This window comes from Oryzias melastigma, linkage group LG9, assembly GCF_002922805.2.
Source record: "Oryzias melastigma strain HK-1 linkage group LG9, ASM292280v2, whole genome shotgun sequence".
Taxonomy (NCBI): domain Eukaryota; kingdom Metazoa; phylum Chordata; class Actinopteri; order Beloniformes; family Adrianichthyidae; genus Oryzias; species Oryzias melastigma.
The window spans coordinates 30,267,742-30,285,413 of NC_050520.1; the positions used below are offsets into that span (position 1 = coordinate 30,267,742).

The 17,672-nt window shown below is 42.4% G+C and overlaps 1 protein-coding gene across 8 annotated transcripts in view; it reads right to left on the bottom strand.

Moving 5' to 3' along the window:
- Positions 1-479: 479 nt before the first annotated feature.
- wdfy3 (WD repeat and FYVE domain containing 3) overlaps positions 480-17,672 on the bottom strand; it is a 90,967-nt gene continuing 73,774 nt past the window's right edge. For 6 of the 8 annotated variants that reach the window (XM_024275608.2, XM_024275607.2, XM_024275610.2 and 3 more), the window contains 24 exons: positions 17,397-17,565; positions 17,115-17,278; positions 15,844-15,992; positions 15,541-15,661; positions 14,577-14,662; positions 14,340-14,420; positions 14,065-14,119; positions 13,842-13,961; positions 13,633-13,750; positions 12,761-12,867; positions 12,121-12,274; positions 11,950-12,041; positions 11,648-11,860; positions 11,375-11,516; positions 10,567-10,721; positions 9,582-9,740; positions 9,305-9,484; positions 9,049-9,231; positions 8,868-8,961; positions 8,629-8,772; positions 7,647-7,880; positions 7,423-7,534; positions 5,484-5,681; positions 480-2,914 (listed from right to left, as the gene is read on the bottom strand). In XM_024275608.2, coding sequence (XP_024131376.1) covers positions 2,794-2,914; positions 5,484-5,681; positions 7,423-7,534; positions 7,647-7,880; positions 8,629-8,772; positions 8,868-8,961; positions 9,049-9,231; positions 9,305-9,484; positions 9,582-9,740; positions 10,567-10,721; positions 11,375-11,516; positions 11,648-11,860; positions 11,950-12,041; positions 12,121-12,274; positions 12,761-12,867; positions 13,633-13,750; positions 13,842-13,961; positions 14,065-14,119; positions 14,340-14,420; positions 14,577-14,662; positions 15,541-15,661; positions 15,844-15,992; positions 17,115-17,278; positions 17,397-17,565 — 3,351 coding nt within the window. In that variant the 3' untranslated portion in view covers positions 480-2,793. The remainder of the gene's footprint in view (positions 2,915-5,483; positions 5,682-7,422; positions 7,535-7,646; positions 7,881-8,628; positions 8,773-8,867; positions 8,962-9,048; positions 9,232-9,304; positions 9,485-9,581; positions 9,741-10,566; positions 10,722-11,374; positions 11,517-11,647; positions 11,861-11,949; positions 12,042-12,120; positions 12,275-12,760; positions 12,868-13,632; positions 13,751-13,841; positions 13,962-14,064; positions 14,120-14,339; positions 14,421-14,576; positions 14,663-15,540; positions 15,662-15,843; positions 15,993-17,114; positions 17,279-17,396; positions 17,566-17,672) is intronic. The other 2 variants (XM_024275605.2, XM_024275611.2) reach the window with 1 other exon arrangement.

Here is a 17,672-nt window from a genome sequence, read left to right on the forward strand (position 1 = left end):
TTGTGGGTTTACACCCTTAGTGACAGATACTGAAGCAGCTTTTATTTTGAAACTACCCAACTTCCGGTCTGAGTGTGTTCGTCTGCAGAACTTTAGAACTCTACTCGAACTTTCTCTCTCTCTCTTTCCATTCAGTCTTTGCTGGTCTGACCAGCTGCAGCAGGAAGGACGAGCGTGCTCACGCACAAACGCGCACAACCCTTTGATTCAAACAGGAGCCTATTGTCCTGTCTGAGAATGAAGCTTCACTCTGATTGGAGAAGAAAGATTTCTCCTGTCAAGATTTTAATTCACTTGATTAAAAAATAGAGCAACTTGTTAACAGTAAAGAGAAGTTTGCAAAAAAAATACACATTTAAGTTTAATTTAAAACTCCCTCTTGTATAAGTGGCGGGACTATCATGATTGGGGAAAGCTAACAGGAGAACGAAAGAAGTTCTGGAGTAACACAGATGCTGTGAAAGTAAACAGGGACACACTTTTGGTGGTAAACAGCAATTATTTATTGAAATGAAAAAGAATAAGTACCAGATCTATTGCATCATTCTTTTTATAACGAGGGAGGAGGGGTTACTCTACAGGCTTGTCTCTTGTGGGACAAAGTGAACACAAATATACAGGAACATTCAGCTATCACAGATTGCACACCAGATACTGTAGTAATGCAGTCTAATACGAGACCACCAGAAGCTTCCAGGACTTCTCTTTTTTTTCCGCTCCGAGTATAAAAGTCCAGTCTGAGCTGGGTGTGGGGGGCTCGTCACACGGCACCCCCCTCCCGAGGAGGAAACGAAAGCAGCAGAAAACGAGTGTGTAGAGAGCATGTACAATGCACTGACACAGAAAGTCAGCTGTGTTAATAAACATGCAACAAGTAACTCAACTTGCTGAAATCATTAAAAAAAATCTAAAAGCCATCATATTTGCATAAATACTCTGTACAGTTGGACCCCCCCTCCCTTTACTGAGACACAACCTAAACCTCTGTACAAGAAAACTCCACTAGAGGGGGGAGGGGGGGCAACCCCCTGCCTAAGGATGGATGATTGCACTTTCAGTTACAGTACAGAAATGCAGAATGACATGGAGGGCGGGGGGGTTAAAGATCACAACATCAGGGGGTGGGAGGAAATGTGTGAGGAAGAAGAGGAAGAACCACTGCCGCTCTGAGATGCCCCCCCTCATGAGTAGTGAGCTGCACTGAGGAAGATGATCGTCTTTCATCCTCACGTCAGAGTTTGACGGGCTGTGCAGCTCATCTGTGAGGGTGGGGGGGGGGCTCTTACGGTGGCCCTGAAGTTCAAATCACTAAAACAAATCCCTCAATGTAAAAACATATAGATCAAAACGACAATTAAAAAGGAAAAACAAACAATAAAAACACAACATTTTAGAAATCAATACAAAATTCCTGAAACTCCAACAAATAAAAAGAAAATCAAAATAATATAAAACATTTTTGAAAACAAAAATCACTGGGAGATCTCTGACTGGATGATGAAATTTGATTTTTTATTTTTCAGTTTTTTTCATATGCATCTTCAATGACCACAGACTATTAAAAGTGTTATGATTAATACATGGTCTCATGTCAAATAACTTTCAGTTGAAATGATGGACAAACGTCATCATTCAATCAGAGATGTCCCATAATACTTCCCTTTTTTGGTTCGTTTTTTTAAACATTTCATTTTAATTTTTGGAAATGTATTTCCAAAATATTTATTTTGTTCCATTTTATAAAATGTTGTTTTGATTTCTAAAATGTAATGTTGTTTTCTTTGTTTGTCTTTTTTAATCTTAATGTTTTTGCATTGGTGTGAATTGAACTTGCAGGCCACCGTAGACTCTGCATCAAAGGCCTGTTTTCTGAGGGGAGGTGGGATGAATCTGTGGCCCCACATTCCAACCGGCTCTTCTTCCATCATCCGACCGTCGTCTGTTTCCAGAACCGGACTAAACGTGCGTGGGTTCACGTGCTGCAGTGCCCGTCAGCCCAACAAAAGCTGCTTTCAGCCGTCAGCGCTGTGGGATCAGGACTTCGCCTGTGATCAGACTCTGCAGCGAGCCAGCGTTCATCATGACTGTGTTGGTGATGAAGCGGCAGAAGTCAGGACACAGGTCAGAATCACAAACGCCTGATTGATACTGGAGGGGCTGAGTACAGAAACGCACATGGGGGCGGGGCTCTGGCAGGGACGTGATGAAAGTATCTGGACATTGTTTCCATAGAAAACAAAAAGAACAGATATGTTTGGGAAACATCATCAGAAGGATTTGGAATTCTCAAAATTCTCTGATGACGTCACCTTTAAAAAACACTGAACGGCTCTGATAAAACAAACTTTACAGAAATAAAAATGTGTTTTTTGCATGAACTAACGATGAAGGCTGACATTCATCTGGCTCCTCCTCCTCCTCCTCTGGGTTAGTCAGGAGGTGCTGGGGGTGTTTGTTCTCCTTCACGCCTGCTCTGTTTGTGGGGTTGAGCGTGACATGGCACATATTTACAGTATGAACAAGTTCTTCCCATTTCTCCACAGTTTTAGTGACTGGAGGAGCAGAGGTGGGGAGCGGGGGCCGTTTTTCTTCTGGGTGGGGATAAAAGCGGCTGAAGCCATGATGGTTTTTCACTTGAATAGTTCATTTTTTGATCAGTTTGTCTTCTTCGCTTCACATCAGTCTGTCAAGCGTGTCTATGTACACATGTGAGAGGGAGGTGAAGTGTACGTGTGCGGTGGGGGAGACAGGAGTCAATGAGACGCTGCTCGGGGGTCCGGGTGGAGGCGGAGCTTAATTTCTGGCGCCGTCATCGACGCTTCGCTCATGCTGGAGGTTGTAGTAACAGTTCTGACAAACGCGAACAGGGGACGAGATCTTCAACCTCCTGATCTCAGACTGGTAGCGACTGCACCTGCAGAGAAACACAATGGGGGGAGGGGGTTAAAATCCTGACTGAGAGGGTCTAACCCAGGGGTCTACAACCTGCGGCTCCAGAGACACATGTGGCTCTTTTATCTCTCCATGGTGGCTCTCTGGCTGAAAAAAAATAATATAATAGTAATTTTCAAAAAAAATTAGTTTTGCTTCTATTTTAGCAACATGCTAATGTTTAATTTTGCCATTTTGTTTTGGGGGGTTATAGACTAATTTAGAGTTTAGCTTTTATTTTAACAGGAGGGCTTTGACTAATTAGTTTACTGAGGAATTGTATGATAATTTGGAGTTTAGCTAATATTTTAGCAAAATGCTGGTGTTTTCAGCTAATTTGTTATCTACTGAAGTTTGCTTGGGATAATTTGGAATTAGCTTTTATTTTAGCAACATGCTAACATATTTGACTAATTAGTTTACTTTAGGCTGTTTTGAGTTCAGCTAGTAATTAAGTAACAAGTTGACTTTTTGGCTAATTTGGCCTCTAATGAAATTTTTATGCTAATTTAAAGTTTAACTAATACTTTAGCAATATAAAATTTTTGGCTAAATTGTCATCTTCTGGGGTATGTAGGCTAATTTAGGGTTTAGCTTTTCTTTTAGCAACATGTTAACATTTTTGGCTGATTTAATTTACTGAGGAATTTTATGCTGATTTGGAGTTCAACTTTTAATTAAGTAACAAGCTAATTTTTTTGCTATTTTTGCCTCTACTAATGGTAAAAGGCAAAAATATTCTTTAAAAAATCCCATTTTGACACATGCAAGTTTCTTTTTATATTTTCGCTTTTGTTCAGGCTAAAAATATTTCAAATAATACACATAAAAAAAAGAAGGTAATGAATGCAAATCAAAATTTCATTGAAAATACCCGCCTATCATTCATTTTTTCAAATTAAAACTAAAAATGAAAAAAGGATTGCTTTATTGATTTATCCATTTTAAACTACTGTAATTATACAAATCATTTTTGATGTTCCCATTAAAAAAAAGGAAAATGAAGAAAAACATGATGAAGGTTTGAATTCATTTTCTAAGAAAAGTGTTTGATCACGAGGTGGAAATCACAAAAAGAGAATGGGGTGTTCTTTAAATTCGTGGATGTCTCTGGCCCCTAACCTCCACGAATAAGGGAGATTACTGTCCAGATGTTAAAGATTCAATGAAACTAAGTTGTTGATTTGTTGAAGTTGATTCTGATTTGTAAAAATATGACAAAGGCAACATTACAGTTTTGTTTTTAAAGAGAATTCCATTGTAACATTGAAAACTTAATTCAGGGTCAGATTATCTTTCAGGCCAAAAGATTAATCTATCATATTTTGTTTTTAAATAAATATCTCGATTCATTGTGTATTTTTCGTTAACACAGAAGATTATTTTCTGTGCTAAAGTTTCTTAACAGGCTTTTTTAGCTTTGTTGCTGGAAAATTCTTAACTGTTTCCACAAATCAACAACTTTATTTTAGTGAATCTTCATTCTCTGTAAAATACTTTCAGCTAATTTTACCTTTATTAGTGGTCTAGAGTTTGCCTAGAACACATTAAAGTGTGTTGTAGATTTTCCATTAACTGGCAAAGTGGAGGCTAAGAACCGCATACTAACTTGATCATTATCATTATTAAAATTATAACTATAAATACTACAAAATAAAATCATACCTTCATAAAACGAGCATTTTCTAAAACAACTATTAATAATAATAATAACAAAGGTAAATCCACAGTGAATGCAGCTATAGTATTTGTAACATTAGTCTGTAGTTGTGCAGAGCTGTGTGTGGGAACAACTTAAATCTGGATTTTCTTTCATTTTGAATTCGAAGGCTCATCTTCCATTTCCTATTTAGCTCTTTTCTGCCCAAAGAAACTTTCTAAAGACGTTTGTTTTTTTTATTAACTTAGTTATTTTTCATTACTGAGCAGCTGCTTTAACAAAGTAGCAAATGTATTTAAGACATGTGACTGAGGCGGACGACTTGATGTGCGCCACGAGTGGGTCATGGTCACGTGGTGGACAGAATCCAGTAGTTTTCCAAAGTAAAGCTTCCTTCAGAATCAGAAAATGACCAAAAAAGAAACAATCTCAGTTATGTTTTTTTCTTTTTTTGGTCTGCATACGGAATGAGAACACAGAGAGTGACGAGTGGATTCAAGGTTATTCCACTATCATGAGGCTGTGGGTCAGACCTTCTATGTATCTTTATTCTTGATTTGTTGTCTGTCTTGATATGAGGATTGGGATTATTTTTTATCTTTTTCTTCAAGGTTAAGGTTGCAGTAATATCTTAGAAACTGTACTTGCTGTGAGTCATATTTCAAAGTATCTTTACTTGGGATTACATTGTTTGCATACATCCTGACAGCAGTGTGCAGTGGGGGGTCTCTGTGAACCCCATAGTCAAAAATCCTCTCAGGTCCGGAGTACGAGTTCTTCACCCTTTTCTGAGCTTTGACTCTCCTCCATGAACAGATGCATCCCCACACCCACAGACAGATCTCTCATTTGCATGCAGTTCATGTTTGTTGGGGCTGTGCTCTCAGCTGACCTCTGACAGAAGAGCTGCCCGCAGTTCCTGCAGTGGTGGCGTCGCTCCGTCAGGGAGAAGCGGACCGTGCAGCCGGAGCAGCTGTCCACCAGCTCGTCCTTCACCCAGTGGTCAGCCGCAGAGCGACCGGGCTGCTCGCTCACCGACCAGCTGAAGACTCGGCCACGCCCATCGCCCACCAGGATCTTACTGTGGTCCCTGAGAGAGCAGGAGGTCACCTTTTAATGTCAAAGCAGAACTACTTCTTCCATCAAAACACAGACTTGAGAGGAAAGAGTGGCTCTGACAATTGAGCTGTGACTGAGATGATCGCACTACGGATTGCATCGGTGATGCAGCTCTGTGTTAGAGATGATGATGGAAGCCTACAGAGGACAGAATCCCTCCAGAACAGGAGGTAACCCACTTCACAGAGACTTTCAAAATAGTTCATGTGTGTTGTCTGCTGCTCGCTGTATCATCAGTTCTATTGCTGCTAAATAAACACGACTTCCTGATGGTTTCAATTCCATTAAGAGTTCATCTGTCACTGTTGGAACCTCAAACATGGAGGTTGGTCTGATAACCTGACATCACCTGAAAGACTCTTCATGGAGAAAACAGAAGGAGGAGGGGAGAAAATGGTACATTGGACGAGAAAGTCAAGAGAATTTTGTCATCCACAGGTCCACAAATTTGAGTTCTAACTTAATTCCTTCATACCTGTCCTAACATTGTTAGTCATGAAGGGGTTAAAACTGTTGATTTACACCTCCCCAAAGAGAATACTGAAAACGTTTTTGACTCCAGACTGTGCATAGTTTGATTTTCAGTGAGGTTGAGCTTTTTAATAAAGGGGTCAGTAGGAAATAGCTCTCTTCCAAAACAACCTCTAGTGTTCATTTGAGGAAGTGCAACATGTAATACCTCCAGTGTGGGAGCAGAACATGGAGGTTTGATCGGAGTCTGGTTTTCTTCCTTCTAAAACTTATTAAACTCTGCAGGAAGGAAACATCTTAACAAGCAAATGGCATTTTTTTCTCTTGTAGCTCCAAACAGAAGGCCGATTTGTTTCAGCACATCAGTAAAGTCAAACTTCAGTTTTTCTCGGTTGTGGGACAACCACTGTAATATTGGTGAGTAAATATAAAGGGCCCAAAGACCAATCAGCCACCATGACACAGTTTGAACAACGGATTCATGGTAAAGATGACAAACAGCTGAAGATGTGTTCAACATGGAAGACTGCAAATGGGACAAATGTCCAATAATTTACCAAACTTTGATAAAAACAAACAAAAAAACTTCTGTTTTGAGTTTTAGTCGCACTGATTCCTACAGAACTCTGAAGGTGACAGGTGTAGAAAACATAATCTTCCAGGAGGTCTGAGCTCCAAACGGCCTTTTTTAAAAATCTGAACACATTTAACAAACAGATCCTGCTTGATTTATTTAAATCCCTTTTTCCTGGAGCTTGCAATTTGTAGACAGTCCATTGACAGCCGTCTCATTGCCATCTGTGTCAGCAGCATGGAGAGAGATACTCTAATTAACTTCTAAATGTTTATTAAAAGAGTTTATGAGCCCAGAACTCAGAATATCTTGCAGGAGGAGCCTGTGCGCCTCCTGCTTAAGCTAGTGCAGAATTCTGCTGTTTTACGACAATAAAATGCTGACATTCCTTTATAATATGCAGACTTCTAGTAGAAAATGTATCTGGAATAATAAGCTTGAAATATTAGTGCTGATCACAATAAGAACAAATTAAATATCCAAACTCTGATTGGGATCTGATTCTGATCAGGCCCCATTTCCAATCATTTCATTGGGTCCAATTTCCGATGACGTGATCAGATCAGGACATCCCGGGACTTTAGCTTTGGGAGACAGGTTTTGTGATAACAGACATAACTGTTGTGTATCTGAAGGCGTTTGCGAGTGTGTGGTGTTGGTCTCATACTTGGAGATGGCGAGGGAGCTGATCTCAGCGGGGTGGGCGTTGTCTTTTCGGTCAAACGCTGTGTGCATGGTGAGTTTGCTGCGGAAGACCAGCTGACGCTCCCATCTGTAGCCTGTGAACGCACACACGCACACACATGCACACACATTGTTGTTTGCAAAGCAGCAGTTTGTAATGCTGAATGAAGCGCTCACAGAGCAGGTGAAGCGTGCACGGACACAGACCTGCCCTCAGCTGGTTGTAGGTCCGAGCCTCCACGGAGGCGGAGTGAAGAGAGTGAGACCCTGAGCTCTGGGCTTGAGGAGCCAGGTGAGGGTGGGGGCCTTTGGTTTGGCCCTCAGAGTAGTTGACAAACACAAAGCCGTCCTTCTCGTCAATGCTGAGGGTGTCGGACCAGCGATGCGAGTCGTCAGAACCGCTGTCCATCGACCAGGACGCCCCCGCTCGCCCGGACTGACCTGATGGGAGTTTGAGGAGAGACGCTTCAAATCAAACCAACGTTTGACAGACAGGAAATAGTTTTGTTCCAAAATAAAAACCAAAGTACATCTGTACATGCAGACACTTATTAGAATGAATCTGCTCCATTTTCTTAGCAGGAAGCTGTAATTCAGGCATGTCCAAAGTGTGGCCAAGGGCCAAATGTGGCCCCTGTTTAAATATCCAACGGAATAACATTGTGTTTATTCTACAGTAAGAAAAGAAGAATTTGCTGTTGCAACAAAATGTTCATTAAATAGTTCATTTAAATGTAATGTTATTAAAATAGTTAAAACAACGTCAGATTGGTGGGCCCTCACACATTTCCACCTTACGGAATCTGACCCTCCTTTGGAGAAAGTTTGGACCCCCCAGCCATAATACTACGTTCACAGCTGGCATTTGACACACTCTTGAACGAGCTTCCAGCATATCTTCTTTTTTATGTTACTACCATATCCAAGTCCCTGATTGGTCAAAGTTCAAGTTTAACTTTCAATTCACATTCAGTAGTTGCACATTTTATTCATAGAGGCCGAAAAGTGTCTAAAAAAACACGAGTTTTAGCCTGAGACTTACTGAAAGTGGTCAGTGTGAACATAACAAACACAGGCACACTATGTAGCCCAAGGGGGTGGAGCCAAGAGTCTAACTCCACCCCTTATGTCAGCTGTCTGAGACTGAACTTCTCCACATGAGCCTCCACAGGAAGCCGGGTCTGCGTACCTCTGGGTCGGTGGACGGCGCTGCCCGGCTGGCTCCCTCCACCGGTGGAGGGGTTGCGTGGAGGTCTGGACTCTTGACTCAAACTGGGCTCATCTCCATCAGATTCACTGCTGTCGTCCTCACCGTTGTGGTTCTCACCGCCTTCTAAAGAACAACCGTGATGAGTGCGCCGTTCTGAACCCCGCCCTCTGTGGGTCCTTCTATCCTCCAGCTCCCTCGCTGGTTTTTGCAGAACTCACCAATCTTCTCATCAGCGCAGCAGTCAGGCACGTCGGGCTCTACGGGCTCTGGAGCGGGGGTTTCTGGCACCTGAAGGAACTCCATCCTCCAAAACTGCAGAAAGAAAATGCAAACGTGACCTTTCACATGGTTTTCTGGTTGGAAAAAACTGCTTGAAAGGTTTCCAGAGAGTGCGGTTACCCTGACGACCCCGTCCGAGTGTCCGGTCACAATCACGTTCTGCGTGTCCCACTCGTTCATCTCGGACACGCAGCAGCACAGGATCTGCTGGCTGCGGCCCGTGAAGGTGTTGGCGCTGGAGATGGGGCTGCCGTTGATGCTCCACACATGGATGTAGGTGCCAGCACACGACACGATGTCCCCCTGCAAACGCAGCACCCCCATTCAGGTTTACCCACCACCGCTCACGTGTTCCATCCTTCTGACCCAAACTCACCGTCAGTTCATTGATGCACAGAGCAGAGATGGGGGCGCGGTGACCCCGGAGCTGCGTGACGAAGGAAAGCTTGTTCAGGTCCCAGATGATGCATGTTCGATCCCGGGAGCCGCTGACCACTATGTGGTACGCCGACGAGGCCGTCAGACACGTCACCGCGTCTGTGTGACCGAGTAACGCCTGAGACACAGGAGGAAGTCAGCGCACTGGACTCTATGGATCTTCAACAGATTCACAGAATCCTCTGAAGGTTTGGGGGGTGAACCCGAGGACTCGCCTGCTTCAGTGTCAGAGACTTGACCCTCTCCTTGGACGTCCCCGTCTCCCACACGCAGATGGTGGTGCTGGTTCCTCCAGTGACGATGAGCTTGGGGTTGGGACATATGGCACAGAGGATCTGCCCCCACTCTGACAGACACTCGTACACCACCAGCGCCTGAAACGGGACGACAGGGAGTGAAGAGCGGACAGGCGGATTCCTCTGACTGTATCAGTCACACAACACTACAGACACAGTCAGGAGATGACTCGATTTTTTGTTCTGGACTTTGATCACTGTGTGACAGGAAACTGTTTTTAGTCAAAGTAAGTTTTATGCACCTACACATCTTTTCTATCATCATTCTGAACTGATACTAAGTGAATTGTGGCCCTACTGGTGCAAAACTGAGCAACTCAGCCTCAGAGGTTTGCAAAAGTTCATATGTGGAAGGTGGGCTACTCATGTTGGAGTCTTGATCCAGTGATCCTTCAGCTAAACATTTAGCTATTTTAGAAAATGTTTCCTATTGGAAAAAGACAACTCTTAGAGATGTAACATTTTAATATACAAAGGAGCAAGTTTCCCTCAATGAGGAACTTGTGGTTCGGAGGATTCATTCGTTTTTCCAAAGAAAATCTGCTCTTTCCGTCTTTACTTTGGAGGAACTCGGAGGCTTTTCTACATAATGGTTAATTAAAGTAAACCAAACCACCCCACACAAGCTCTACATCCAACTCCATCAAAGAAGTCCTGACTGGTCCAAGTTAAAGTTATGGGTACATTTCTGCCCCAGCACCAGCAGGGGGCAACCATGCTCTTGAATGTTTTCATAGAAAGTTTCAAGGTGACCTGAAAGAGGAAGAGTTCAGTTCCTCCTTAAAGCCCACAGCTCTCTGTGACTCATTTACACCGGAAGAGGCTCTAATGATGCTAAGATTTTCCACTATAAGAGGGGTGGGGGGGGGGGAGAAAACAATCAGAGTGAAGCTGTTCCACTCACCTTGTCAGACTCATAATTAGCCAGACGACAACTGAGATCAGCGTAGCCCCAGGCGAAGGTCTTGCTCCAGGCAGGCGGAACCAGAACTTTGTTTTGTTCAACCGCGAGGATGCCTTTATCAGTACAGACTATCTGTCCTACAGGCTCCTTCAGCTCTGCAGGGAGGAAACAACAGACAGGAGTGAGAGCTGAGTGGATATGTTTGTGAGGAGACTTGAGCTATGCTAACATGTGCAGAAAGCAAATGTCTGCTTCCTGTAGCTAACACCACCGAGTGGGTCCTCACATGCTGATGTCACAGAGTGAGACAGCCCCTTTCAGGAAGAGTCAGCTCTGCCAGCACTGTTTAGTTTCTCGCCCAGAGAGCCTGGCTGTCTGGGATTTGAACCTCTGGCAAACTGGCTAATGCGCCCTGTGGGCTACATCCATCCAAATATAAAAACCTCACTGGGATCCACCAGCTGCAGCATCAGAGTATTTCTCCATGTTTTGACAAAAACACAATAAATCGGACAAGATTTCTGCATGAATAAAAACAAAGATTATCACGGTATTCTTACTGTAGTTTTGAAAAAAGAAAAAAAATCAACTTTCATGGTTTCTTTCATGACATTGATGTTTGCAGAGTTGATAAAACAGAATTATTTCCCCTAAACACACCATTTGTGCTTCTGGGTATGGGAGGAATGGGTGGTTTCAATTGGTGTTAACATTTTAAACTAATGCTAATAATTTGTAATTCAAAATGTGAGAAATATTAAAATTTGACCGTGCTACAACATACATGTAGAAATGTGGCCTGATTTACCCTTGACTGGTGCAAGAGAAGGTCTGAGATTGTCCAGGTGATGGAAGAAAATCTTGTCACTGTTGAAGTTTGGAGGAACGCCCACAGCATCCCCGTTGGCTTTGCCGCGCACCCGTTTGGGAGGATGGGGCTTCTTAAAAAGCTGAAAAAAGAAAACACTTCCAGTCATTTTACAAAGAAAGACAGAGTAAAAATCAGAAGGTGACACTCTGACATGAGGCTCCAGCAGAACAGACGTGTTTAAGGTGTTCAGCAGTGAGTCGGGGGAATAACCTGTTTGGGGATTTGTCCGAAGTTGTTGATGAAGCCGATGGTGGCGGTCTCTTTGAGCGGGTCGTTGATGTTGTAAATGTCCACTTGACCCTCGTAGAAAAGGTGGTGAAAGACATTGACGGCCTCCACTGCTGGGGGGCCCTGTTGCTTGTAGCCAAAAATCAAGTCAATCCATTCATGTAGGTGGGCAGATACATAGTCGCACTCCAGAGCCTGGAAGCAGGAAGTAGGAGGATATGGTAAACCTCACACTACAGCTGAAAAACAAAAAAAGGGGGGTGTGTTGGGGGGGGGGTCCTCACCTCTCTGTGGACTCTAATGAACTCTCTGGGGTCGCCTTTAGCCCAGGGAGGGAGGATGACGTCCCCCAGTTTGGTCCCATTCTGTTTGGCACCTGGATCCCGAAGCAATAAAAGAATGAAACATAAATTTTTATTCAATAAAACTCCCCCCCGAGCCTCAGTGACACCGACCCAGGTCAAAGTTATTGGAGTTCAGCATGAACTCTGGCAGGTAGAAGAACTCGGGGATCAGCTCCTTGACGTCGGCCATGTTGTGTTTGGAGGCGGAGAGCCAGGCTTCTCGGACGCTGTGGAACATCCGGTCAGCCAGGTCGAAGTGCCCCCCCTGGAGATCAAAGCAGCACCGGATAAAAGCTTTGGTCCAGATATGAGATTTGTAGACAATAATCATGTTTTCAACTTCTGAAATAACCTGAGTGTTTTCTGAGAAACATGTCTGAGGTTCTAACATGAAGAAGAAACACAAAACTTGTCATAGACAAGGTTTCATCGTAAAAACTTTGTTAATCTGAAGATTCAAACACGAAATCCTTAACATACTGCAACTTTTCAATTGCTAACAGGATCAATGTTATTCCAGCAGATTTTGAAAGAGAAAAGCGGCGTGACGCCGCTTTTCTCTTTCAAAATCTGTTGGAATAACATTGATCGTCTTAACAATTGAAACGTTACAGTAAATCAAAGTACAAACACTGGGGTGTTAAAGGGTTAATGTTAAATAAGTGTACAGACACTTAAATTAAATGTTAAGTCTGAAAACTCAAACTTAAAGTCTAAAAACCTAAAATAAAATGGTGTCTAAGGATCAAACCTGAAGTCTGAGGAAAATCTGTGTGAAGGGCTCCATCCGGACCAAGTAGGAGGCCACGATCATGGCAGAGGAGTAGTGGGTGCCGTAGTGGTATGCTGGGGTTTCACCTAGTGCAACAGAAACACGTCCTTAATGAACTGAACTATAACGATAGTGTTATTGATCATATTTTAAAGGGAAAATGCATGTTTATCATGATTTCAGGCAGATCAAACACACAGTTTGACTATTTCAAACTATGACCTCATCACACCCCCCAACACTACCAGGCTGATCACAGACCATAGGGCAGGGGTCTGCATCCTTTAACACCAAAAGAGCCATTTGGTCCAGTTTCTGAAGGACCAGAACCAACGAGAGCCACATAATCGTACTTAATCTTTTAAAAAATACACTTTATTTTTTATGCAGCCATTTAGCTATTCTGTTAGAAAACATTGCTTTAAAATATTTACAATAACTGAATTAAAAAAATGTGATTTTTTTCTATAAATAACAAATTTAACGTCTTTACTTTTGACAGCAGCAAATACAAGTTCCTTTCAAAATAAAATGCACTCCATGTCAAATAAGGTCCTTCTGCTGCAGCAGATTTTGAATTAAAAATTCAAGAAAACCAAGTCAGATGTGACATTTTCCTTCACTATGACAACAACTAGATGCTAGGGTGCAGCATATATTAGAATGTGCTAAACTCTTTTCTTAATGGAGGGGTAAAAGTGTGGCTCTGGAGCCTCAGGTTGCAGACCCCTGTCATAGGGCTAGGCTAATAAGATGCCCTCTTTCACCAAAAAAAAAAAACATTTTCACAAGCTACAAATAGTTGTTCTCCTACATTTCAGACAAAAGTTGAAGTGGGTGCAGACTCTTACCATTGGGGTCCTCCCAGTCTTTATACCTCTTCTTGTACTGCGTGAGCCGGTCGTCGGTCTGAGCGCCCATGGGCTTGGCGAGGTTACGGAAGGTCTTGGGGTTGTTCAGGTCAACTTCCTAAATCCCAGACAAGAAAGGCCAACGCTCCTGAGCTCTGCACCAGCACTCATGTCAAACGTCTGCTGCTTTTTATCAGAGGCTCAACTACCTCAGAGTCGTAGTCAGCCAGGATCCAGGGGAAGACGGGGTACTGCATCAGATCGTTGTAGGAACGGCCCGCCAGCGTGTTCAGGTGCATCAGATACTGGAAGTTACTGATCTCTCCTCTCTGCAGAACATCACACACTCATCAGTGATGTGAAGAACTGGGTATAACTGACCTGAAGTTCTTCACACGAGGAGAAAAGTTAAGACAAAGTCGACTTACTTACCTCCCACCTTTGAGTCACTGACTTCTCACCAACCAGGGTGCTGAGAAGTCCAGATCTGGAGACACAAAAAAGCCATTCACTTTTCCTGATCCCCCAACACAAAAACTTTTAATATTTTTCCCATTTATAAAAAAACAATGACACCAGTGAGAATTAGTATGACCCGATTCATCAGAACTGACTCTGGGATAAACTGACAGTTCTGCCTGTGAGTGAGGATAAGTGAGGACGATTAGGATTCAGTGAGGTTATGGAGATGGGTGAGGATGCATTACCCCTGTTCAACGCTGGTGTTGGGCCTCTGGCCTGAAACCGACTCGGAGCTGTCAGCCAGAGAGGGCACCACTGCCAGGAACCTGCCGGAACAGGAGCACCACCATTGTCATGAACTGCAAAGTAAGAGTTCCTCTGCAAAGTGCAGGGTCACCGCTTCTTTTATCACAATAAGATGATAGGAAAAGGGAGCATCCAGTTCAATTAACTCGCTTTGGGATACAAAATGCCTTTTGTACCTTTGGTAAACTTTGTTGCGAACTCCCTTCTGGAAGGCTAATAAGTAGTTCCTGCCATCGGCTGAGAAGACTTCCACTGCCATCGGCTGCAAGACAGGAGCACATAACAGACACTGGTAAAAAATAATTTGTTCAAGTATATTCATCTAAGGTTTTTGGTTGTTGGTTTCTTCTATTCACTTTTCAATAGACCTTAGACATGAGTTAAGGGGTTTAGGAGAAAAAAAGAGAAAAAGTGATGGAGGAAACTACTCATTTTGTTTGACTTTTTCCTTTTTCTAATCTAATAATTTAATTTGTTGTATTTATTTCTGCACAGTGTTTATCGTTTAAGGACTTGGGTTAATTTGGTGCGAAATACAAAAAGCATAATGTCTATGTAATTTCTTCTTTTTGGTCCTCTTAAATATATGCATATTAATGCAGAACAGGCTGTCTAATGTTACAAGGAGTTGATGAAATGGTGGATTCACATTTATTACTATAGCTAGAAAAAATATTTTTTATGTATTTATCTGTCACATTTTAAAAGTCGGACGAAGCTGAAGTTTGTTGCATTTTAACAGGCTAAGGGAAAATCTAAATCACATTTTAGTGGTCACTACATGGAATGTAGCGTACAAATAACGTTTTAAGCAGCTTCAGATATTTTACAGAGGACAAAGATAAACTTTACCCTCAAAAGTTAAGGGAAATTATAACCTAAGAAAACCTAAGAAAACAGAGCCCACTCAAATCTTAGCAAGATTTTTTTCCTCATTTCTACTAAAATGAACTTAGTTACATCTTAAATGAGACAATTGAGGTCATTTCACTAACATGGAAGGATATGATTAAAGTAAAACATGCTTGAACATAAAGATCTGCCAGTGAAAGGAGTGAAATGTTGGAGCTTTTCAAACATCTAAACCGTATTTCAGGTGTTTCTGCAGATGAGTGTGGATTGGGGTGTATGCAGGCTGACCTGCAGCAGGTAGCGTCTCTTGTGGACCTCCTTGATGTCTTCGTAGGCAAAAATGCTGCAGGTCCTCTTCAGCTGGCTCTGGCCCTGTCTGGCTCCTCGTGGGATGATAGCTTCATGCAAACTGGACGGAAAGAGGATGTGAAACATTAAAAACTACTTTTAATTTTTTCTTTTTTTGGACTGCAAAAAAATAAATAAAATAAAAAAAGTGATGCAGTTGTACTGCAGTGACTGAGTCATCCTTCCAGAATCCACAAACCTCAACAGACCCAAACACAGCCGGACCTGCAGCTCCGGACTTACTTGGGTGGGAGAGTGTCGATGTCCCTGATCTCTCGAGACACGGTCATGGTGTAGCCGTCGATGACGTAGAAGTGCTCCTTCCCGAACAGCAGCAGCCCCTCGCTGGTGTCCAGACCCTGCACTCTGGCACAGCGGTACATGTGCTGGATCTGACACGGGAAACAGATCATGGATGAGGTCAGGAACGGGTAAAAACAGTGACTATTCAATACACAAACTCTCAAATGATGACTTAAAACATTACAGATATTTGTTTGGTTTTTAAATTTCCATTCAAAGCTATTGTGTGTGATTTAAAATGAGGAATGAAGGACCTTTTCTTCATGAAATACAGAATTCATACTTAAAAACAATAGACTTTTTTTTTGTTTTAGCAAAAACAACTTTAAAAACCCACTTAAATGAAAACGGTGTTTTTGACATGTTCTTATATCATTTTTCTCATGATGGAGGACATATATAAATAATTTAAGATTAAAACTGTGTTTATGAGTATTTCTTTCTTCAAATTAAGAAGTCACTAATTTATCTACACTACCTTTTCCCTCATGAACCTCTGATCTTCACGTCTACTTACAGTATAAAGGGACAGAAATACATAGAATCTGAAAAAGCTGTTTAAGGGTTTGAGAAATTCAATTGTGAATAGTTTTTTTTAAAACACTTGTATCTTATTCTTTAATTGGTTACTTTAAAATAGAGAACACATGACCTAAAAAACCCACTCTGGTCATTTTTTGATCTGTGACCTGCCCAGCATACTTTCTTCATCACAAATACAGTCTTTTTCCAACTGTATTTTGTTGTTTGCTCCTAATTTCCAACAATTTTAAAGACAAAATACTTAGAAATACAATTTTAAGCTCAATTTTCTTTATATATGTCCTCCATTACTAGAAAAAGGCCACAAGAACATGTTAAAAACATTTTTTTTATCAGAGTGGATCTTTAACAGGAGGAAGCAGATTTAGGATTTAGGATTTATTGATGAGTATAATTTATTTAATAATCATACTTTTCAAGTCTTGTTAAACCTCTTTATTTGTTTGCTTTTTAAAATGAAATCTTTTAATAAATAAAGTTAAGTTAGTGTTTTGATTCCTTCATGTTTTCCTGGTTCTTTCTCTTTGGTGTGTCCCACATGTTGTGTACGTACATTTGTGTGTTGACTGTGTGGAAGTGATTCTCTTTTTCTGGATGTGTTAGCAGAACTCTTTTTGCTGTAAGGAAACTTGTAAACTGAAGCTGAGCTTGTTCTCGTCTCTGCTGACCTTCTCTCCCTCCTCCAGGAGACGCAGCAGCGATGTGTTGTCAGTCCTCTGCTCCTCTTCTGGACCTCCTGACTCCAGCAGCTGCTCCTGGAGCTGCTCCTGGCTGTCTTCATCCGCGCCGTCTGCTGTGGACCGAGACCTTTTCAGAGGAGCCTTCACCAGGCCTGCAGAGAAGAGAACGGAGACGTGAGCTGTCTGACAGGAAACTCTAACATTTTTCTTCCTTTTCCGGGGGCATCCCTCCACGAAAACCCGCCAGACGTCTGTGAGCTTTGCTTGTACCTTTGACCCGAGCGATGGTGTCCTCCCCGTGCTCTGGCTCATGCTGGGCCGTCTCCCCCTCTGTGTTGTGCTCCACAGAGTGCTGGTACATGCCCGGATTTCCTGACAGCAGCCGCATGTAGTACTCCTTACTGTCATAGCTGATGGCCCGCCGGTAACGCAGAGGCTTCTGGGAAGGAAGGAGCCGCAGGTGAGATGTTGCAGAAACAAAAGGACGAGGTCTGAAAAGCCCTTTTTGTTTCATGTGCATGAGATTAGAGTTCTTCCACCACAGCT